The 17,131-nt window shown below is 36.3% G+C and overlaps 1 protein-coding gene across 1 annotated transcript in view; it reads right to left on the bottom strand.

The window, feature by feature from the left end:
* Positions 1–1,826, bottom strand: part of LOC125649760 (uncharacterized) — a 61,327-nt gene extending 59,501 nt beyond the window's left edge. The window contains exons 1-2 of the mRNA XM_048877493.2: positions 1,769–1,826; positions 114–677 (exon numbers count right to left, since the gene is read on the bottom strand). Of these exons, the coding sequence (XP_048733450.2) occupies positions 114–677; positions 1,769–1,826 (622 nt within the window). The remainder of the gene's footprint in view (positions 1–113; positions 678–1,768) is intronic.
* Between the last annotated feature and the right edge of the window lie 15,305 nt (positions 1,827–17,131).

Below are 17,131 nucleotides of genomic sequence, written 5' to 3'. Positions count from 1 at the left end.
GTTCTTTTTGGGATTCCATACATATTTATGAATACAGGAAGAGGAAATTAGAACAATTCATCAACTTCAATGTCCATAGAATGTGATAATTTTTGTTTTGAAACCTGTCTTACCATTACAGATTTTGGTTGCGAGCATATCCGACAAGCTCCTGAGAGTGTCGTAGTTATCGGCAAACATGGAGTATCTGAGGTCTGGATTGCTGGACACGGACGTCAGTTCGTCAACATCTACGCCGCTTCCCACGCCAACCGTATATATGATGGCGTTGTTGTCCTTCGCAGTTTGGGCCTGTAGTTTAGTAATAGCTTTTGTGGTAGAGGGCCCGTCCGTCAGAAGAACAGCAATGTGTGGCACATCTCCCCGGACTCCATGTTCCGGACTGAAGCTTTGCTGTGACATAAACTTAATGGCATCAGCAGTATCGGCGTTACCAGGGATATACTGAATACTAGAGAGCGCGTGCAGAACATCGCTCTTGGCCACGTGATCCTTGAGGTAGAACCCGTTGTGAACTCCGGAGCTGAACGTCAATGCACTAACATGAACTTGATCTCGTCCCACATTTAATTTGTTTGTCACATCCTTCAGAAAATCTATTTGTTTGTTAAAGTCAATTTGTCCTACTGTGTCTGATGAGTCTATCACAAGCGCTATATCAGCTCTTGTATTACACCCTGAAAATATAAAATAAATTTGAAAGTGTTCAATGTGTATGCAGTTTCCCCCCTACATTTCTTTCTTTTTCTGGGCCACGGTTTGGATGAGTTTTCAAATAGCCATACGGATAACAAATTCCTCCCAATAACCGTCAGACTGAAAAAGTAATTCCCATCTATTCTATTAATTATTAATGACAATATCTAGTTAGTATCATTGCAAGGTGAAGATAACGAACAGTGATCAATCTCATAACTCCTACAAGCAATACAAAATAGATAGTTGGGCAAACACGGACCCCTGGACACACCAGAGGTGGGATCTGGTGCCTAGGAGGAGTAAGCATCCCCTGTTGACCGGTCACACCCGCCGTGAGCCCCATATCCTGATCAGGTAAACGGAGTTATCCGCAGTCAAAATCAGTGTGCCAAGAACTGCTTAACAATCGGTATGAAACACGTCAGACAGCATTTGACGCAATGCGAGGTTGTATTGACGAACTAGATCGTTATAACGACCATAGAATTTTCGAAGTGCTGACTTCAATCGAGACTGTTGAAATCCCTGTACCACCAACTTGTTTGTCAGTAGATTACCTCGATTTAAAAACTGACTATACCCAGAACAATCTCTTGCATATCGAATCAGTTGAGATATATAAACACCATATGCAGGTGATAATGGAATATTGCTACACAAATATGGGAAGTTGACGATGGAGTATCATTACAATGAATTAATTTCAAATACAGGACTAATAAAACTCGTCCTCTAATATATTATCAACAATTCAAAGTAAAGATATTTCATGGATGCATTATTTTATCCCGCATGATATAACGTCAAACTATCCATTTCGTTACATCAAAAGAAAATTTTAAAAATATAAACTCCTGATGAAACAAATTCAAATTCGTTATCTTCAAATTCTTGTATAACAGAATCATTGGCAAAATGGACGGTATTCAAAAGGACTTCATTTCAAAGTGATGATTCAGATTCTTTTGATTATTAAGTATAACTAAATGATATATCAAACTGGGTGAAACAATTCAGTTCCACAATTTTTTTTCAAAAAGATAATGAAAAATATTTTAAGAATACTGACCTCTCGAAAGCGCCGCCGCGTGTGAAACGACGGCTAACCAAAGAACGAATGTAAACATCCTTTAGTTGTACGAAACGAAATAGTGAATCAGAAAAAGAGTTGTATATATATATACAACCATCTTCTGAATGGGCGTGGATGGAAGGCCATGCCAATGTATTTCTACGATAAAATATATAGCAAATATGTATATATAAACAATGATATTGGCAACGAATATTTGTCTCGTGGCCTTTATTTTGGAGTGTCCGATAAGGTCGTAAGGTCCTGTGGTTTAAAGAAATCGTATAGAGAACTTCCGTAAACTGATAAACTGACCAGAAATAGAACAGGACATTGATAAGTAATGGTATCACCACATATAGAACCCGGAAAACGGGGGCTTTGGACCATCCCATCTGATTAATAAGATACGTATTCGATAAATTGTTTATCAGCTCGTCCGATCTGTCGCGTTTGGTATCGCTGTAAGAACATTTGATTAGATCATGTGAACACAAAAGGTACGATTTTTTCATTTGGAATCTAAGCAGAATAAAGAAAAATGTAATAATTTGTAGAATTGAACAATCATAACTAGATTATGTACAAAGATGCAAATTGAATTCAATCGACCACCTCAGAACTTCCTATTCACTTCAAATGTATAGAAGAAAATGAAGATAGCAAACAGTGATCAATCTCATAAATACTATAAAGAATACAAATATTCAAAGGTCAAATATGGATCTGGACACACCAAAGATGGGATCAGAGGCTTAAAAGTAAGCATTCACTGATAGAGAGAAGGTTCATAGCGGGTGTGGCCGGAAAACAGGGGTGAGTACTCTTCCTCGGCACCTTATGTCACCTGGAGTTTCCGGGGGTTATTGTCTGTCCTACTCTATATTCCTGATTTATGAGATTGATTACATGTATTGTTTATTATCTTCATTTTTCATCAAAGGCCGGAAAAAGACTACCATTGAAATCAGATTTGTGTATTTTTAAGAAATTTCATTTTTTAAAATAGATTGATCACTGTTCGTTAATCTCACCTTTCATAAAATGCTTAATGAAACGTGTATTAGCGTGTTGCAGTTCATACCCTCATGCATTTTCTAAAATGATTTCAATTCTTTTTTATATTTTAAGTTCATCTCATTCGGAATGTCCCCAGCCTCTGAAATAGCTATACTATATTTATCAAGATTCCTCCGCACATTGTTCACATTCATGAGAAAATGACTGTCATTTCAATTGGTAAAGATATCAAGGTTAAAACATTGGAAATGTAAATATCATAATGATTCTCTATCACCACCTCTCTATCACTTTCTCCTTTTCTCTCACATTTATTCTCTTATGTTTTGTATGTTCAACGTAAGAATGTGTGCTGATTTTAGACATTCGATGACGGGAATGAACAAAAGAGACGTAAAGTTGATTAGTAAAGACTTTTATTCAGTGAAAGTACATTTGTATATATACATGTACATAAAACGTACATATGTATCTCTTCGCAATCTCCATCTCTCGCCTTCTATCTCGATCATCCTCTCCGTCACATATCCTATCTGGTTCACTGTGATTTTTAAGTACTGTAAGGTGCCCAGGAGAAGTAATCCCCTGTTGACGGGTCATATCCACTGCGAACCGAGTATCTTGTGATCTTGTTCTCGACCAGGGATTGGTTGTTCCACATCCTCGAAGTTTATAAATCAACTGAATGGAGCTCTTACATCTTTCTGTCGAGACAAAAAGGTCTGCACACTAAGTGTCTTTAGGGGGCGTAAGTAGTATGAGTATACATGTATCTATCATCCATTCTAAAAGATGGAAAGACCAATTATCGGTTTAGTGACTCGTTTCAATGTGTTTTCAGTAAACCTGCTTCAATGAAAAATACATGCAAATTTATGCAGTACTTCCATAATTGAGATGTTTAAGGTTAAAAAAAAAACATTACTGAAATGTCTCACTTATATAAATTTATTAAACTTTAATAAGCATTTCAAGACAGTGACTTTTTTCCAATTTTTGAAATGAAATGTTTTATTTTGATTCATGTTATTGTAAAGATTTGCAAACCAACTCTTTTCTCACTTTGAAAAAAACTGATACCGTGTTCTCTGCGGTGGTAATGTCACCATGGTTTCCATTTTGTCATACATATCAACAGCAAGCGAGTACATCCGCAGTTAAACCCAACAGATTTATAAGGATTTTCGGATATTAGATTAAAATGTACATTCATGGCGTGATCATACTAACGAAGTATGAAGATTTATTTACTTAGAAAAATCATGATACCAATGTGCGATAGGTGTGTGGTGTTTCTGTAGAGTGCTTGGAAGACGCAAAATAGAGTAAATTGACCAAAGAGTCTTATCAGTTTCATTGTCATACATAATGTATTACATAATGTATAATCAGATTAATGATTTACAAGTGAAAACAATAAAAAAAAATCATTGCCTAAAGACGTAACAACCTTTAAAAACATATAGGTGAAATTGTGAATTTTGGCGTAACTAAGAAATTCGAAAACCGTGTTTTACATTGCCTGTAAGGACAGTCACAGAACTTTAAGTATATATAACAAAGGGAAAGCGGTCACTTATTTTATTTTCAGGGGAATCACCTTGAAGTGGCATATCAAAATTAAAGATAACGAACAGTAATCAATCTCATAACTCCTATAAGGAATGCAGAATTAAGAGTTCGGAAAACGTTGACCATTGTACATACCAGAAGCGGGATCAGGTGACTAAGAAGAGTAAGCATCCCCTATCGACCAGTCACACCCGTCAAGCCCTGCATCTTAATCAGAAAAATGGAGCAGTCCGTAGTTAAAATCAATGTGTAAACAACGGCCTAACGATTGGTATGAAACACACCAGACGGCATTTAGCCAATGCCCGATTGTATTGGCAAACTAGATTATAACGACAATAAAATGTGCGATTTGTCGACTTTAAACGACACTCTTGAAATCTCTGTAGCATTAACTTGTTTGATAGTAGCCTGCCTCGATTTAAAAACTGATGATGTACAGAACAAGCTCTTGCATATTGAATCAGTTGAGAGACATCAACATCATATGCAGATGAGAGATATGCATGAACAATTGGAAGATAACCAACAGTGATCAATCCTATAAAGAATAAAACATTTCGTCAACTCTAAGTTCGGTATAATGATCTAGTTCATAAATACAACCTAACACTGTGTCGAATGGTGCTTGTAGTATTTCGTACGAATTGTTAGGCCATTCTTTGGATACCGATTTTCACGTATTACTCCGTTTACCCGATGAAAGGTAAAGATAACAAACAATTATCAATCTCTTAACACCAATAAGCAATACAACATACGAGTAGTTGGGCAAACACGGACAAGAAATGCCTAGGAGGAGTAAGTCCTATATCTTAATCAGGTAAATGAAGGGCATCCTTAGTCAAAATCAGTGTGCCAAGATGGCCTACCAATCCGTATGAAACACGTCAGACAGCATGTGACCCAATGATAGGTTGTTTTGATAAACTAGATCGTTATAATGACCACAGAATTTGCGAAATTCTGACTTTAAACGAGACCGTTCGAACCCCTGCATCATCAACTGTTTTGTCAGTAGCCTGCTTCGATTTGAAAACTGACCATAAGCAGAACAAGCTCTTGTGTATCGAATCAGTTGAGAGATATAAACACCATGCGCAGGTGATAATGGAATATTGCTACATAAATATGGGAAGTTGAAATAATCCCGTTTGTCATAAAGTTGAGTTGTTAGTTTGCCGTTAATATCTGTTTTCAATAAACTACGTAAGTATGAAGCAGAAGTGGACAACTTTGTGATTTTTTTTTAGTTCGAGTTCACTGAGATATATCGAACCGTTATATGCTTCAGTTTTAGACACATTTAATATTCCAGTCAATGGGTCGAATGAATATGAGTTACCGTACCTATACTGGATTCCTAAACTACATAAAAACCTTACAAACAAAGATACATTGCTGGATCCAGTAATTGCTCTACCAAGCCCCTACCTTTGCTCCTCACGAAAATGTTAACAGCTGTGAAGGAGAAACTTCAAACTTACTGTGCGACTACATATGCCAGAAGTGGTGTTAATCAAATGTGGATTCTAAAAAATTCTAAAGAACTTTTAGTAAACTTGAAATCACAGAATTTCCCCCAAATCAATAGCATTAAAACCTATGACTTTTCAACACTATACACGACCATTCCTCACGATAAATTAAAGACTAGACTTTTTGACATCATAGACAGTTGCTTCTTCAACAAAAACGGAAAACGGAAATATTCATATCTAGTGATCAGTCATTCAAAAACTTACTTTGTTAAACACCACTCTGATTCCACGCACAAGTACTCTGAAGTTGAAATAAAAAATATGCTAGAGTTCCTCATTGACAATATCTTCGTGGTCTTTGGTGATCAGGTCTTCCAACAGTCTGTTGGAATTCCCATGGGCACGAATTGTGCTCCTTTGTTAGCTGACCTGTATTTGTATTCATCTGAAGCAGAATTTATTCAAAAACTTCTACGTGAGAAGAAAAAATCTCTTGCTGTGGCCTTCAATTCGACATTTAGATATATCGACGACTTTTTATCTATTTTAAAACAATAATAACTTTTATTAATATGTCTTTTTTTATATATCCCTGTGAGCTCGAAATAAAGGACACCACAGAGTCGTCCACCTCTGCTTCATACTTAGATATTTTATGAAAGTAGACATTAACGGCAAACTGACAACTCAACTGTATGACAAACGGGATGATTTCAGCTTCTCCATCGTCAACTTCCCATATTTATGTAGCAATATTCCATTATCACCTGCATATGGTGTTTATATATCTCAACTGATTCGATATGCAAGAGCTTGTTCTGGATATAGTCAGTTTTTAAATCGAGGTAAGCTACTGACAAACAAGTTGATGGTACAGGGATTTCAACAATCTCGATTGAAGTCAGCATTTCGCAAATTCTATGGTCGTTATAACGATCTAGTTCGTCAATATAACCTCGCATTGGGTGAAATGCTGTCTGACGTGTTTCATACCGATTGTTAAGCCGTTCTTGGCACACTGATTTTTGACTGCGGATAACTCCGTTTATCTGATCAGGATATGGGGCTCACGGCGGGTGTGACCGGTCAACAGGGGATGCTTACTCCTCCTAGGCACCTGATCCCACCTCTGGTGTGTCCGGGGGTCCGTGTTTGCCCAACTATCTATTTTGTATTGCTTGTAGGAGTTATGAGATTGATCACTGTTCGTTATCTTCACCTTGCATGAATGAAAATTATTATTGTAAATAGATATACGTCGTCAAAAAATCTAAATGTCGAATTGAAGGCCACAGCAAGAGATGTCTTCTTCTGACTTAAAAGTTTTCGAATAAATGTTGCTTCATAGGAATATAAAAACAGGTCAGCTAATAAAGGAGCACAATTCGAGCCCATGAGAATTCCAATAGATTGTTGGAAGACATGATTACCAAAGACCACGAAGATATAAATCAATGAGGAACTTCAGCATATCTTTTATTTTTTGTGCATGGAGTCAGAATGACGTTTAATAAAGTAATTTTGTGGAGGACTGACTAGATTTCCGTTTTCTATTCTTGTTGAAGAAGCAACTGTCTATGATGTCAAAAAGTCTAGTCTTTAATTTATCGTGAAAAATGGTCGTGTAAAGTGTTGAAAAGTCGAATGTTTCGATGTTGTTGATTTGAGGAAAGTTTTGCGATTTCAAGTTTGCTAAAAGATCTTTAGAATTTTTTTTAGAATCCACAGTTGAGTTTTACCACTTCTAGCATATGTAGTCGCACAGTATGTTTAAAGTTTCTCCTTCATAGCTGTTAACATTTTCATGAAGAGCAAAGATAATGGCTTGGTAGAACATTCACTGGATCCAGCAATGTATCTTTGTAAGGGTTTTTATAAACTTTAGGAATCCAGTATAGGTACGGTAACTCATATTCGTCAATACAACCTCGCATTGGGTCAAATGCTGTCTGACGTGTTTCATACCGATTGTTAAGCCGTTCTTGGCACACACTGATTTTGACTGCAGATAACTCCGTTTACCTGATCAGGATATGGGGCTCACGGCGGGTGTGACCGGTCAACAGGGGATGCTTACTCCTCCTAGGCACCTGATCCCACCTCTGGTGTGTCCAGGGGTCCGTGTTTGCCCAACTATCTATTTTGTATTACTTGTAGGAGTTATGAGATTGATCACTGTTCGTTATCTTCACCTTGCATTCATCCGACTCATTGACTTTGATAATAAATGTGTCTAAAGTTAAAGCATGGTTTTGAAGAATTTCGTGTTTTGAAAGGGCAGTTGGAGTATAAGTTCGATTACCAAGAGTGGAATGAATGCCAAGTTTAAAATACAGTTGTGATAATGAGCCTTACAAACAAAGACAATATTATTACAAGCTTTGTCAGCTGGAACCAAGACATATTCCTCATATAACCTATTAAGTTCTTTTATCACTTCTGGTTTACTAAACACAGAAGGATAGATGGTACGTACTTTTGTTTTAATATATCTAATGCGGGATTTTAGTATTTGTCTTATACTTTTAATTTTGACAATGTATCAAGTTCTTCTTTTTCATATTCAGCCCATCGTCTGGCATAATCCTCGACAGAATTCACAATAGAGATGAAATTCTATCGTCAATTGAAAGACCGAGGTTCTCCGTATTTTAGGTCCTCATTTTCAACTATATCAACATCACCAGTAACGACATGTCCAGCTGGACTATAGTTGAAAGAAGATCAAGAACAAGAACACGAAGGTGGATTAAGTATAAGGTGATTTGGGAAAGAGTTCCACGTTTGATCAAGACAGGGCTAACGGCGGATGTGACCCGTCAACAGGGGATGTTTACTCCTATGCCCCTGATCACACCTCTGGTGTGTCCATGGGTCCGTGTTTGCCCTACTTTTCATTTTCTATTCTTCATGGGATTGATGAGATTGTGCTCCTTTGTTAGATGACCTGTTTTTAATTTATTATCTAGCAGAATTTATTCAAAAGCTTCTCTGGAAAAGAAACAAATCTCTTACTGTGACCTCTAGCTCGACATTTAGATATCTCGACGACGTTTTATCTATATTAAAGACCGAGAAAATAAGCACCGCCTTCAAATTTACCTAATCTGTGAACCCTTATCAGTTGTAGTTTCCTTTTCTATTTAGTTTTCTTTTCTTTGTAAATATTCTATCGTCCTGAGGAAGGGACAGGTTGTCCTGAAAATTTGACAAGTCACTGTTGTTCGTGTCGTTGGTCATTTTTAGTGCTTTTTATATCTTTTTTTATTTGACCTCGTATCTACTATTAGATCCGACACTTTGGATATTGAGTGTTGTTGGATTTTAGTGCTTTATATATATATATATTTGTACTACATTGACACTTGCGTACTAGACAAGATTCCAGACGTTCTATTTTTAGAACGATGTTTGTTTGAGTTCAATAGATACTAGTAGATGATGTAAACCTGTTTGCCTGCACTGTTTACTTTCTAAAATGTTATTCTCTCGAAGTTTGTTTTAGCATAAATAAGCTGTAAATGTTGAAATAAGTACTCTACTGAATTACAATTTGATATTACATTACAGGGGATCTGACTCAACGCCTATATGTGACAGCTTATTCTCGTGTGAATTCGGCACGGCGGTAAACACTCATCGGACACTGTAAATTTATGATTTTTCATTGATATTGTTTGCTGTAAATAGTTGTAAATTGTTGTAAATAAATTGTTACATCTTTACATTGCTTGTCATTTATTTTGCTGGTCTATGATTTCCGGGCTTTGTCAAAAAAAAAAAAAAAAAAAAAAAAAAAAAGTTCCGCATGTTTTGCAGATTTGAACTTAATCTATTTCATTTATTTAATTTCATTGCCACAGAAATCAACATCTTTTCGGTTATAGATTTTCCTGACTCGCCGACCATTCAGGTGTTTGATACTTTGAAAAAGTATGACTGATTGCATTAGGTTTAAACTTCGGGTTAGATGTTTAATCTGCTAAGAAAAAGCAAAATATTAGAGTTACGATTGCAAGAAAAGTGTCAACAAGAAGGAATATTTCAGTTAGAGAAAGAGACATAGAAATGCTATTAGAAAAAATTAGATTAGAAAATGGAAAGAGACAGAGAAAGAAAGAGGGAGAAAAAATGAAAGAGTAGAAAGGGAACAAGAAAATAAAAGAGCAGAGATGGAATGAGAAAATAAAAGAGCAGAGATGAAACGAAAAAATAAAAGAGCTGAGATGGAAGGAGAGAAAGAAAGACAAAATGAGTTAGAGAAATTAGAATTACAGTGAGGACATGAATTTTTATTCTGTCATAACTGAATTTGGTGCAGCTTATCAGTTCGGTCAGTTCCAAAATTTGAAGACACCAGTACATAAATGTTTTCCTCACGTCAATCGCAATAACAGCTGAATCATTCTAACCACATGTTTTACAACAGCAGCGGTAATTTCACTTACCAAATGGAGTTAGTACTTTGTCATATGACCTCGGATACGTAGCACACTCCGAATTTTCCTGGATAAACTGTTATAAAGGCTCCGAATGTAATGTAAAGGGAGGCCACTCCAAATGCATGTATCACGAATAACCTTTTCCAGGTCACTGGCATTTCGTATCTCATTTGTCCGTCTCTGCACCCGAAGTTTTAATATTTTCAATAATGTTAATGTCTGGGCTTTGTGGAGACCATGAAAGTGTGTCGATGTCATTGCCTTGCTTCCACTGGTTAGTGCGCAAAGATACGTGACAAGGCGCATTGTTCTCTTGAAAGATCCGGCGGCGGCAATTTATAAAGTGTCGAACAGCAACTGGCCAAAGACATTTATGAAGAACTTCAATATATTTATAGCTGTTTATGTTCCATTAACAACTTTTAAAGTTCCAACACCATAGTAGGATTTACAGCTCCATACCATAACAAAAGCACGTCATTACGTCTCCCTGTCACTGCACAGAACAGTAAACATTCGGGGCGTTATCTTTCATTTGATTTCCATCATACATAAATTGCATTATTATGATCAAGTTAAATGCTTGTCTCATCACTAACAATGACGGAAGATCGGTGATTATTAACTGTCCAGTGTAATCTGTGCCGACAAAATCCTTCTTCTCCCAATTCACGCTTTCTTGAAAACTACACACCATTTATAGCCGTCTTCGAATAATATACTGTAGTCTACTCACAGTTCTGGTTGACACATTGCATTCTGTCCTTGCATTGACACCAGTTATTTTTTTATGCTACGATAGAGGAGTTTTTCTCCAGCTTTCACCTCGAGGTAAGTCTTTTCTTCACACGCTTCAGACATTTCTGAACTGTTCTGCTCTTTATCCCCGTCACTTCCTCAAATTCTAGCTAGAAATTCATCATTTGACATTTGAACAATGATATATTTCTACTCTTTTGTCAATTCCTTGTCGTATGGGGCCATATTGTTATGTAGACGATATTTGTTTATCAAAGGGATATCTCAAAGAAACGAATATCATAACTTCTATAAAGAATAAATCAAAGTACTAAAAGTACTGATGGGAGTTGATTTTATGTTGATTTGCACCAGATGCTTCTGGGGTTGAGAATTATTTTTTTTTTTTAAAATTAGAGAAGTAAAAAAAAAACACCAAACAAAATAGAGAAGTACACCCAAAAGGCATACCCTTACGCATAAACGTATGTTGTGTCTCTATAACAATCAACGCGCAATTATTTATGTGTACATACATATAGCGTCTGACACTGGTAAGTCACACCTTGTCTGGATTGTATTTCACTATTTCAATATAGTATACACTCTTAAAATTGCGCATTTTTGGTCAAAATAATAAATTTCATAACTCTTAAAAGGAATACAAAATTAAAAGTTGGGCAAACACTCTGTCCTATACATATCAGAGGTTGGATCAGGTACCTAGGAGGAGTAAGCAACCCCTGTTGACCTCCTAACACCCACCGTGAGCCTTATACATGTATATTGATCAATTAAACGCACAGGTGCTTGTGTATAAGACTCCATGTCCCATTCCCCCTCTTTGTATTTTTGATGGCATTTCGGGTGTATTTTTGATAAAATATTAAACTTCGGGTTTTAATTTAAATGGAATATATACATTTTGCATAGAAACCGTTTTTCAAAATGTCGTATCACCGATTATAAGGTATGAATAAGATGTGCAATTCAGCCGGCAACATTTTTTAAAAAATCTGCACTTCGCTGAGAATTCCTATTGAAAATAACTTACCAACTGAAAAGAACGGTCAATCTAAATCAACTAATGATTGATCACTGCTCGTTATCTTCACCTTGCATGCAACGCTAATTGGTGCGCAATAATTTCTTCACGTCGTTCAATTACATTATTTTAACCTTACAAACTTCAACGAACGGAAGGTGTGATGCTGATATATTTCTGTCGCGGCCCATTACTTTTAAAATGAAATAAAAATCCGAGACGAGGTTTCCAAATACCATTAGGTACACAAAAATGTAAGAGAATACTGATGACAGTAAAAAGACGCTAGTTTATTGTGTACAAACGGCCGGATTAGTTTAGGCTTATAGCATGGAAAATAGGGAAATTTTCTTTTTGCTGTCCTGAGTGTCAGAAAATACCTAGGAAAGTTGAAATCGTCAATTAGATTTGGATATAAAAGAAAAAAATTTAATTTCCAATGTCTGGAAAAGTTATTGGAAACATGTCCAAATATCTTATCATCGTAGACTCTTAACTATTATTTGGAGCATAATGATACCGTGTTGACAAAATGTAAACTTTAAAGGACACATCGCATGTTTTTAAACTTTTTAATTTTTTCAGCAAAATTAATTCATTTCATGCTTAAAACTACTTTACATGTGTTTTAAATGAAACAGTTTGCGTAGTTTTCGAGTTTGAAAGCGATGAAATTCAAATCTTGCGATATGCATATTTTCTTCGATAGTTTACGCGCCATTATCTGTGACGTCATATGCGGATTTGAAAACAGTTGATAGCCATTTCATAAACAGATTAGATTTAATTGTCAAAAAAAAACCAATTATCACATTAACAGCTTGTAAATAACACTGCATTAGGGTGTTTTGTGCCGTTTAAGGGTGTACTTGCTGTCAGTAGAGAGGATTTGGACTGTGTTTTTTTCAATTTTCGAAGGAAGGTATGAGGGACAAGACGTGAATATTTTTTGTCGGCACAACGACTTTGCCATAAAAAAACCCAGTAGAATTTTTTCCTGTACTTTTTCAAACAAGCACTTGGACAAAGATGTAGATAAAATGCGAGAAAATGGTTCTATCAAAGCTACGCACTGTTACATATAGGCCTACGGCATATGCTTTCCGTTCTGCTCTCGAATTCAATACACACTCGCACCAACTGGCCTTCACCTTGTAACAACATATATAGGCAGAACTTTGCTAGCAGTGTCTACCAACTGGTAGTTTTAAAAAAGAAATTTAAAGATAAAAGATAATTGAACTTCCAATTATAAATAATAAAATATAATATTTTCCGACTTTGAATTGAATTATAATGCTTTCATTTTTTTTAAGGAACGCGTACGTGTTTACAACAACAGCACGCCCCGCTCCCACTTCCTAAGTAACAACGTGTTGATAACAAAAAATAATGATTAGGCCTAATAAAATTGCTTTAATAAAATAATTTAAAAGTATTGTGATTTTCACAACAAGTTTGATCATTATTATTTATTTATTTTTCTTGCATATGTAGTCGCACAGTGCGTTTGAAGTTTCTCCTTCACAGCTGTTAATATTTTCGTGAGGAGCCAAGATTTAGGGGCTTGGTAGAACATTTACTGGATCCAGCAAAGTATCTTTGTAAGGTTTTTATGAAGTTTAAGAATCCAGTATAGGTATGGTAACTCATATGCATCCAACCTTTTGACCGGAATATTAAATGTATTTAAAACTGAAGCATGGTTTTGAAGAATTTCGTCTTTTGAAAGAGTAGTTGGAGTATTGGTACGATTACCAAAAGTGGAAGTAATGCCAAGTTCGTTTAAAATACAGTTGTAATAATGAGCCTTACAAACAAAGAAAAATGAAGATAACGTGAACCGACAGAGAAGTGCATATAGAATGTGAGTGTGATTAATTCTACACAATGAGTAATGTAAAATTCTAATTGAATATTAATTAATAAGATATTATGGAAAGTTCTTGTATATGCATACATTTTTAAGAGAAATAGAGAAAGAGAGAGAGTCACATACCCTCAGTATCTAATACATGTATATTAAACTGTGGTCGTTATAACGATCTAGTTCGTCAATACAACCTGTTCTCGCTGACGTGTTTCATACCGATTGTTGGGCCGTTCTTGGCACACTGATTTTGACTACGGATAACTCCGTTTACTTGATCAGGATATAGGGCTCACGGCGGGTGTGACCGGTCGACAGGGGATGCTTACTCCTCCTAGGCACCTGATCCCACCCCTGGTGTGTCCAGGGGTCCGTGTTTGCCCAAATGTCTATTTTGTATTGCTTATAGGAGTTATGAGATTGATCACTGTTCGTTATCTTCGCCTTTCATATTAAACGTTTATCTATATATAAAAAAAACTACTTATTTGACGAAACGATACCAGCGGTTCCAGAAGGCGTCGAACATATTCTTTTCACCATTTTTATATGCAATTTATTTTTGTGTTTCATAAAATGTATTCAATAGCGATATTGCAGCATTTACATTCAGTGTCTTATCTTTACATCTCATAGTGTAGATATAATATATCAGCCACATAATTAGCTGCAGAACTCTCTGAAAAAATATTGGGAAAGATCAGATATCTCTGATCTGTCCCAAAAATTTTCCAGAGAGCTACAGTTCTGCAGCTACCACAGAATAAGACTATTTTGTATAATTTTCTTTTCATCCAAAAGTAAAAAAATAAAACCATTTTTGTTATTGATATTTGGAGATTAGTTTTATGTTCAGAACAACCTTCAAATTCTCTATAAATTTACTACCCACCATCCACCACCCCCTTTGATAATCTTTGGGGGGGGGGGGGGCAATCATTTCTCTGAAATGTGTGAATTCCCTGTCTATCTCATCTCTCTTTCGATTTATGTAATCGTTTCAAGCTTTTTGTAAGCTTTAGAGATTGGCCTTCTACCGGTATAATAAAATAAACAAGGTATGAAACAAAAATTTGTAAACAAACAGAGAGTCTCCGTTTCGGGGTATATTTTCCAAGTAATTACGGCGTTACCTAAGGAATTTTGGAGAGTGGCAGGTCAGGGAGATGTCATACTACAAGTGTCTTCAACTCAAAACCCATCTCATCTCTTTTATTTGTCACAACCTTGCGTGCATTGATCGAACAGGGCTTCTTCTCTTGGGATCCGGATTAGAATATGTCCTCAGTACCCCTTGCTTGTCGTATAAGGCGACTAAATGGGGCGGTCCTTCGGATGAGACCGCAAAAAACGAGGTCCCGTGTCACAGCAGGTGTGGCACGATAAAGATCCCTCCCTGCTCAAAAGCCATAAGCGCCGAGCATAGGCTGAAATTTTGCAGCCCTTCACCGGCAGTGGTGACGTCTCCATATGAGTGAAATATTCTCGAGAGGGACGTTAAACAATATTCAATCAATCAATCACTGGCAGTTCTAAAGGAGGTCACAAAGTACGAATTTATAACGTGTTGTGTGATTGGTCCGCGAATAATCCCGAGACCATTCGGCATTATCATGTTATTCGATCCGCAATTCGAATATTAGTTTGACGTTATATACGTTAACGTCAATGTGTACGCTTAGGGAATATTAGTGTGTTTCTTACCTGATAAGGTGAGATATGTACCAAAATGAAGACATTTGTGTTTGTAACATGTCAACCTCAATGTGTACAATGGATTATAAATCAATAGCGTAGCGTTGAGCTTTTACTTAACGAAGCTCTTATTTTTCTGTTTTATCCACCGTCCTCCGCTACATGGATTATAAACAAATAGTGGAAAGAACAACATGAGTATATATATAAAGAAGCAATATAAAATGAATCATGTAAAAGTTCAAACCAATATCTTTATACATAATTATGCACCCATTGTAAACATGACATGTTGACTTGGTACCAATGCACCATCCCGTGGTATCTTTTGCATTACAGTCAATCATATGTACTTGTACTACGTGCCTTTTACTATATTATTATGTGTCATTGCATATATTGTTATTATTTTCTTCTTGTGTGCATTTCTGATTGTTTTGCATTAGGATACATGGTGGTACTTACATATATTACATCAAGTAATGTCTCATGTTATGTACATACTACTAGTATTACTGTATATTATGTGTGAACCATATGAAACCATATTTGCACATATGCACTCATTATAAACATGACATGTTGACCTAGTACCAATGCACCGTCCCGTGGTATCTTTTGCATTACAGTGGAGTATTAATCATATGTACTTATACTACCTTTACTATTATTACATGTAGTGTTGTTATGTTCATGTATATACATTTTTTTCTGTGTGTATTTCTGACTGTTTTGCATTAGGATACACGGTGGTACTTACATATAATACAAATAAGTATTATCATGTTCAAAATGTCTCATGTATGAACATTGCTCATACTAATAGTGCATATTTTGCTCTTGTTTTGTTCTTTTCTTTTTATCATCATTTTTTTTTAATAAACACTGCACATTGAAATGTTAACAATCGGGTATGCTGTATGCCCGAGAGGGCCTTAATTTCGAAATAAATCATATTCTATTCTATACAGAGGCAACATTCTAAAATGCGTTGAAAGGGGAAGTTTCAGGTGTCTGTGGGATGAGATAGACAGGGAATTCACACATTTCAGAGAAATTATTGGGCCCCCTCCCCCCGCCAAAAAATATTTTAAAGGGGGGGGGGGGGTAGTAATATCCATACCAGTGGTGGATTTAAGGTTCAAGGTAAATCGTGGTCTCTTGTTTAGACGTCACCACTGCCAGTGAAGGGCTGCAAAATTTCCGCCTATGCTCGGCGTTTATGGCCTTTGCGCAGAGAGATTTTTATCGTGCCACACCAGCTGTGACACTGGACCTCGGTTTTTGCGGTCTCACCAACGGCCCGGTTTTCACTAATTTCTGTGGAAACGAGGGGGTTATTTATATTCGGTCTTTCCTTACCCCCCCCCTCCCCCGAATACATGAATAACCCCCTCGTTTCCACAGAAATTAGGTTTTCACCATCCATTTTACCAACTATCATTTCTATAACAATTTATTCACAAGAGCCCTTGGAAGAAGAAGAAGAAAAAGAAG

Source organism: Ostrea edulis, chromosome 5 (assembly GCF_947568905.1).
Source record: "Ostrea edulis chromosome 5, xbOstEdul1.1, whole genome shotgun sequence".
In the NCBI taxonomy this organism is placed as follows: domain Eukaryota; kingdom Metazoa; phylum Mollusca; class Bivalvia; order Ostreida; family Ostreidae; genus Ostrea; species Ostrea edulis.
The sequence above is the reverse complement of the archived record's forward strand: the minus strand, read 5'-3'. Positions and strand labels throughout refer to the sequence as shown.